This window comes from Leishmania major, chromosome 21, assembly GCF_000002725.2.
Source record: "Leishmania major strain Friedlin complete genome, chromosome 21".
NCBI lineage: Eukaryota > Euglenozoa > Kinetoplastea > Trypanosomatida > Trypanosomatidae > Leishmania > Leishmania major.
This window is the reverse complement of record NC_007262.2, coordinates 277,115-285,000: the sequence shown is the minus strand read 5'-3', so window position 1 is coordinate 285,000 and position 7,886 is coordinate 277,115. Positions and strand designations below refer to the sequence as shown.

General features: G+C 58.6%; 1 protein-coding gene across 1 annotated transcript in view; it reads right to left on the bottom strand.

Moving 5' to 3' along the window:
* LMJF_21_0823 (conserved hypothetical protein) overlaps window positions 1-2,834 on the bottom strand; it is a gene marked incomplete at both ends in the record, with an annotated part of 2,937 nt that extends 103 nt beyond the window's left edge. Inside the window, one exon of the mRNA XM_001682966.1 lies at window positions 1-2,834. This exon is cut by the window's left edge and continues 103 nt beyond it. Coding sequence (XP_001683018.1) covers window positions 1-2,834 — 2,834 coding nt within the window.
* Window positions 2,835-7,886: the final 5,052 nt, after the last annotated feature.

Below are 7,886 nucleotides of genomic sequence, written 5' to 3'. Positions count from 1 at the left end.
ACCTTCACAACGAAAACAATCTTGGAGACAGCGTCCACGCTGACGCTGCCTGCAGCAACGGACATAGGATTTAGTCCCGGTGGGGGCACCAGATAGGACAGCGACTCGGTTGCAGATGCAACAACAGGCGTGCGCGCTGACCTAGACCCCTCTTCCTCTAAACCGACCTCAGAGATCGTCAGCACCGCTCGCCGCAGCAGCACGCGCAGCAGCGCCACGCCGCGGTGTGGAGGCATGGAACGGTCAGCGGCCGTGGACAGGTGCTCCAACCCTGGCGGAGGGGACGGCGTCGTGCGATTCCGGTACACTCGCTCCGCTGCCTCCTCCTCTTCCAGGCAGTCCATCGCACCCAAGTCGTCGGCAACGGGCGGCGGCGTCGAGTCCATCAGCATGGACAACGCCTCTGACTGAACGTACTCAGCTGCCTTTTCAAAGATGAGCTGCTCCGCGCGCGCGCAGACGGAAGAAACGCGCAACTTCTCCGCAATCCGCGGTGCAGGAGGAGCAGCGAGCAGCGGCACCCCTGCCCCCTCCGCCGCCTCCGTATCTGCCACGACATTGGAAATGGATGTGACACTAGGGAGTGTGGACATCATCATGTCACCCTCCGACAACGTTGAGGCGTCGCTCACGTCCACGTCCCTCGGCTCCTCCACGAACAGCGCCGTCGGCGCCCCCTCGTCTTCGTCGGCACCCGCTGCCTCGTCGCCAGTAGGGGCCGACGCTCTCAGCAACCGCTGTCGCCACGCCGCGGCGCTGTCCAAAATGCGTGATGGAAGCCGCACCGTGTAGGCTGCCTGTGCGCCATGCAGGCGTGCCATCAGCTGGCGCCACACGCCGTAGAGCACGTTTACCTCGCGCACCACGAGCCGGTGCCCGCCGAGAGTGCAGCTGTTCATCGCTGCTGTGTGGCGCCAGCTGCAGCCAAGGTACTCGAGGCACTTCAGATACGCCGCGTACCCGTTCTGCATCAGCTCCATCAGGTAGGACACCAGCGTCAGACCACGTGCCGCGTCCAGCTCGTCCTGTAGCACGTAAAGGTACACCACGTCCACGAAGGAGCGCACAGCGTTAGTGATAATGTGCGGGCCGCACCCAGGTGGCAGTGAGAACGCCTCAGCCGTCACCACACTTGGCACGGTGGTCGTTACCGGCGACGCACCCTGAGCACCGAGTGCCGGCTTTGGTGGCCCGGTGTAGGCACCGCTTGCGACATTGTGGACGGCGTCCACCTCCGCGCAAACACCCAGCACCATCCACCTCGAAGGCTCCGCGGGGCGAGAGTTGCGGTGCTTGTTTGACGGAGCAGCCACCTTGATCGCTTGCCGTGTGCCCTCGCCCGCCTCGCCGTCGTCGGAGGACGAAGACGCCGACGGCTCAGGAACCGAGGTGCTCTTTCCTCCGGCACACACAGTTGGGTCGTTGTGGCGGTGTGGTGTCCCGGGAGCCGTCTCATTACTTCCAGTGACAGGAACACCAACGGCAGCCGCGGTGAGGGAGTCCGCATCTGCGTGCGCGGTCGACTGGCTGCCGCTACCGGTGCAACCAACGGCGGGCGTTGCGGCCGTCTCTAGTCGAGTCTCTTGCGGCTGTCGCTCACCGCCGCTCTCTGATGTCTCCGGCAGTGGGAACGTCAGCGGCGGCAGCGGCGGCCCCACCTTCGCGTGAAACCATGAGTGCCGCAGCACATCCTCTACCGAGTACCGTTGAGCTGGATCCGCCGCGGTCATCCGCCGCACGAGATCGAGCCACGCGGGCACTTCGGCCGGTGGGTATTGCCGGAGCTCCCGCCAGATTGTCCGCGGCACCTCCGAGCACAGCTGCGACTCCCACTTGACCTGCACACACGATCCACGCATCATCTCCAGCAGCACCATGCCGGCCGAGTATACATCAGCTTTGTAGCCGTACGGCTGCAGGGCGAGCCGCTCCGGGGACATGTACATCGGTGTCCCCATCTCCGAGTGGAACAGCGGGGAGAAGGCGTCGGCCGGCTCGTCCTCCTCGTTACGCGCCTCGCTGCCGGTGTCCTTGCCACCACTGGCGCTGCCCGGGCCCGCCTTGCGGCTCTCTGGTGCCGGGGCAGCCTTGGCCATCCCAAAATCTGCCAGCTTTAACGTCGCCACCTCGCAGTCGGCGGAGGTCAGAAGCAAGTTCGCGGGCTTGACATCGCGGTGCACGATGCGGCGCCGCTTCAGTGTCAGCAAGGCGTTGCAGAGCTGGTAAGTAAAGGAGCGAGCAACGTGGGCGGGCAGGGCACCACCGCGGGCCTTCATGAACTGCTGTAGATCGCCACCCTCGCAGTACTCTGTCACCATGACAAAGATGCGAGAGGGTCGACTCTCGCCGGGGGACGACGATAGAGGCGGCGGCGCGGCGGCCGCTGCCGCGCTGCTTGCCTCGCTACGTGGGGGCCTCAGCACCTTGTTCCACGTGGAAATGACGCGCACGATGTTGGGGCAGTTGTCGGCGCGCACGTCGTACAGAATCGCCAGCTCCGACGGGCAGCCCTGAGACCTTGGCTTGGATGGCGGGGCGAACGACGAGGAAGACGGCCCCGCAGAGGACAGGGCAGCCGGATGGCTGCCCTTACCCTCGTGCCGGTCGGCATGGCGCAAGTGCTGACTTGCATGCTCCGAGGTTGGAGTGAACACCATGGGGACATTCTGCAGCAGCTTGACGGCGACGACGGTGCCGGAGGCGGGAATGAGACCGCGGTACACAATACCGAACTGACCGCGGCCAATGACATCGGCCTCCTTGTAGATCACATCTGCGTTCTTGCCAAGGCGCACGTAGTTGCCGCGCGCACTGGATGCCTTCTTGGGCTCCATGAGAAATGACGGGGCAGAAGGCGGGCAAAAGGATTTGATCGTGTACACACGCACCTCTTCGAGGAGGAGCACAGACACACGCGCGCATGCACACACACCTTGTCTAAAATAGAGCGAAACGATGAAGAGCGCAATGTGGTGCCAGCGCACCACCGAACGTACACAGCAACCAAGAACAGAAGGGGGCGGAAAGAGAAGCTGCAGACCAGTGGTGGTCAGCTGCCGATGGAACTGCAACTCGGTGAGGGGCGAAAAAACGGGGGACGGGGAGGCAGGGGGGAAGGGGCATACGGATATGTGAGGGACGTCAGATGGCGAGTGTGTGTGTGTGTGTGTGTGCGTGCCAGACCGAACGAAAACAAAAGGAGAGGCGGCGGGAGGTACAGCAGAGTGAGGATGGGAGGTGTAGCGGTGAATACGGGTGCATACGCACGCATGGGGTGTCACAGAGACGACAAAGACGTGAAGGGGAGACAGCGAAAAAAAAAGTTAGCGAAGGCAAGAGAGTCAACGAGATAAAGCATGAGCCTCACTGACATGCATCAGACACGTGCTGGCGTGGCCCCCCTTGGGTGGATGTGCTATGCCGGGGGTACATTGGTTCAACGCTCACCTGTTCAGTCATGCAGACACGAAGACCGATACCCAAACTTGCACAAAACGCCCACACGTCCGTCCTCTTCTTTCACGCTTCTCTCAAGTGTGTGTTTTGGTTGCTCATCCTCGCGTTGTACACCTCCACGACGCGCCACGCAGTTCAGTTTTCGTTTCGTTGCGCGTGTGTGCGTACGTATGTGCTTCTGTGTGTACGTGTGTGTGTGTGTGTGTGTGTGTGCTTAGTATCTCAGATAGAGATACTATATTACGGGAGAGGGAGTCGTGTGCTTGGGTATTCGTTCTTTCATGGAAGTGTACAGAGATGAAAATGGGGGCATCGGGGGAGTGGGGAGGGGGGCACTTAAAGCTCACAGACAAACACACGGAAACAGGCATAGACAGACAGAGAAACACAGAGACGCACGCATAAAGACAGAGAGAGAGACAGACGGCACGGGGGGAAGTGGGAAGGGGGGAGTGGGGTGGTATTCGAACAAGGTGACCACGCCGTTTACTGCACCATAGCAGTGTCCCAGACACGGTCCTTCCCTGCCTCTCCCATCCTACCCCTCTCGTGCGGCACCACATAAACGTCAACGATACACACAGCGCACACACGCACACATGCAGAGCAATTCACAGACAAACAAAAAAACCTGAAATAGAGAGGGGGAGCACACACACACACACAGACACACAGAGAGAGAGAGACGGACAGACCGACACACACATACTTCAGAGAACAAGATCAAGACAAACAAAAAAACGAAAAAAAAAAGGAATGCACCGGGGAAAACAACAGAAAAAAAATACACACTCACACACACACATATATATATATATCGATATGTATATCTATCTAGATACGCGTGTGTGTGTATATATATCTAGGTATAGATACGTACATATATATATATACACATATATACATGTATATATATATATATATATATGTACACATAGATACATACATATATATGTGCATATAGGTATGTGAAGTCAACGAAACGGTGCACATCACCACAACGACAACACCAACCACCATGCGCAGCGAGGGAAACGCACCAAGCGAAAGAGAGACGCTGTGATGGCGACCATACGAAGAAGGGACAACGACAACAAAAAACATCGCCGACCATGACACGCGTGTGTGCCACAGAGAAGATGGCGACCCAGGAGACGAAGGGTGCACCATAACCACAGCATCCACGCCAAGAGCAACAACAGCAGACAACAATGCCGTGGCAGCATCGACAAGCATACAACAACCCACAGTCGTCACACGACAAGAGACGCGTTCTCACGCAAAACAGAGAAAAAGATAATGAGAGAAACCCCATACACCAAATCCTTGCCGCTTCCTACGTGTCCACGTCACTCGCATGCAACACGAGGTCGAACGTCTCTCCTACGCCTCCGCCTCCTCCGTCACAGGCCCAACCTCGCGTGACACGATGGCAGCCGTAGACACACACGCGCGCCACAGCAATGCGCCGACCCAGCCATCGGACAGCACGGCCCCTGCCCCCACCCACGCCCACAACCCATGCCTCTCGGGTCGCCGCGCAACCGCGCCCACCATGCCGGCCGCCACCGGGTGCATCCCCCTCGCGGTGGCGCCCAGGAGCCCCCCACACCAGTGGGCGGTGCGAGGGCCCGGGGGTGGGTGGGAGACGCTCGGGTCACGATGACGCTCTACCCATTACGTGGATGGCGAAGATCTGCCTCACTGTCGCGGGTCACTCCGACGCAACGTCGTCCAGGACCCCACCGCCGGCACCAGCAGCGATACATCGCTCTGACCCCTCCTCTGCGGCGTAGGCACCAGACCCCGTCACCACCACAAGCCGTTCGGCACTTGGCAGGGGATGGGGAAGGAGGCCGCCCGGCTCTCCCACGGAGAGAGAGTGGGTGCACTGGTCCCTGCGGTGCCACGCACTGAAAGGGGTGTGTGTGTGTGTGTTCCTTGCCCCCCACCCCCTCCCCACTTTCACACGTCATCACGGCCCCACAAAAAAAAAACGGCGAGAACAACGGCAACGGGAACACGCCACACCCGACACACACGCACAGCGAGCCAACGACTGGGAGGGCCATCCTTGACGTGGATACGTTTATGAGAGGCGTTGATGTGTCCGTCTTTGTCTGCCTGCGTGATGAAGTGAATGCCTGTGTGCACACTGGAAGGAGTGGGGTCCGATGTGGAGAAGGGCGCGGTGAACGACACGGAGACGGTCGGCAGTGTGAAGGCGGACGGTAGTGCGTAGACGGAAGCGCCGCCGCCCACCCCCCAAACACCATCAACACCATCAGCGTTCGTCTTCTTTGTGGACGGGGGGATGAAGATGCCGTTGCTGTTCCTCAGTTTCCCCTTTTCATTCGTATGCGCATGTGTGCTCGTGCCTTGCTTTCACAGATTCCTTGTCGTGTCTCGTCGCGCTTCTTTCTGGAAACGTGCGGTGGCAAAGCCTTCGAGGCACACACACACACACACACACACACACACACACACACACACACACACACACACAGGAACGTGATGAAGCGGCGAGGAAAGGAGGAAAAGGAGAGGGAGCGAGGAGGGCAAGGCAGGGAAGACACGCGCACGGGAGACCAAAGGCACCATGGAAACAAGCGAGGAAGTGGGAAAAGTAAGAGCCGGGGTGTAGACAAGACGGAAAGAGACGTGGAAGGATACCAAAACAGGAGAAAGGGTTGAAACCCTCCGCGAGACCCACCAGGAGCCACTCATCGACCCTCGACGCTCGCGCAACGCTCATGAGCACATACGCAGGCCAAGAAAAACAATAACAAAGCGAGCAAACCACACAAACCACGCTGAGCAAAACGCACCAGCTCAGAAGCACACACAAGAGGGAGAGAGACACGACAACGAACTCCGGAGCCCTTTACACGGAGACGGAGGAAAAACAAAAACGAAAGAGAGAGAGAGAGAGGCCTCACCGCACAAAATGGCACCATGTGTGAATGACGAGAACGACAACAACAACGATCCACTAGAAAGAGCACGAGACAGGCGCGCGCGCGCACACACGCACGCAGAAAGAGAGAAAGGGGCTCCAACACAAAGACGAAGGAAGAAGAGAGGAAGATATCAAACAAGAAAAGGTACAAGACACAACAGAAACGGCGCAGCAGCCAAGCACACGCACACACACACACACGCACACACATCAGGGGCAGAAAGGCAAAAAAAAAAAAGGAAACATCGCCGGAAGAAGGGGAACAGGTAAAAGGCAAAGGAAATCACTAGCAATGAAAACTCACCAAACGACAAGGGCCGCAGGAGCAGGGGAGAGAGAGGGGGGAAGAGGGGAAGGGGGGGGAGCACTCCTGCTGATGCACGCACGCACCCTCTCCCTCAGTCTTATCAGGAGACAGGTTTGGTGGAGAGAGAGGGAGGAAGGGGTGGTTACATTGCGCGTTCCAGTCATCCCTTGTGCTGACCTCTTTCGCCCATGAAGGGGGGAGGGAGAGAAAGGATGGAAGGCATGGCGGAAGGAGGGAGCGGGAAAGGTGCGAAGGGCACACGCCGCCCACTCTCTCCACACCTGTATCTCCTTTTTTTTTCTGTTCGTGTAGCCTCGTCCTTTCTTGCCGCCCACCCACCCCACCCCTTCGCGTGGTGAGTTTCTCTTCATCTCATGCTTTCATTGCCTCCCCCGTCTCCACCACCACCACTACCCGTCGCACGCCTGAGTACCAACGCTACACAACCACATGCACAACAACCGGAAAGAAACCAAGAAAAAAAAGATCCATCGCAAGCTACCAGCCATTGGCACGGCCACACGCACGCACTCACCCTCCCCCCCCACACACACACACACATTCACGCGCACTTGCAAATGCATGTACAACCGTGCTCCGCACACTTCGAGCAAATCGAAAGAAGGGAGGAGGAGGAGGGGGGAGAGTGCGCACCGAAAGCGATATCAGTCCCGTCGGATCACGGAGTATAACGGAACAGAAAGAGGGAGAGAGATCCGGTGCACAACCCCCACACACAAAAAAAAAACTCGATACAACGAGAAAAGAGGGAGGGGAAGGAAGGAAGGAAGGGGGGAGATACAAAAAGCATAAACGCCACCGAAGAGAAAGAGAAACAGAAGCCCCCGCCCCCGCCCCCTTTTTGTTTTCACCACAACAGCACCCCTCGACGCGTTTGCTGCACAATCGCCCCCTCCCCTCTCTCCATCCCTTCCCAATCCTCATGCCGTGTTCATATACCACTGCCTCCACCCCCCCCCTGCTCCCCCTCCCCCCACACCCCCACATCCACACATACACGCATACATACACGCATACACTCCTTTGAATTCAGCGTATGATGTGGTTGTTCGCTGCGCCAACGTCCTTTTTCTCGTCGAACTCGAGGAGAGAAGGGGTCAGAGATGAACTCTCTGTGTGCGCGCACGTGCGTGGAGAAGGGGG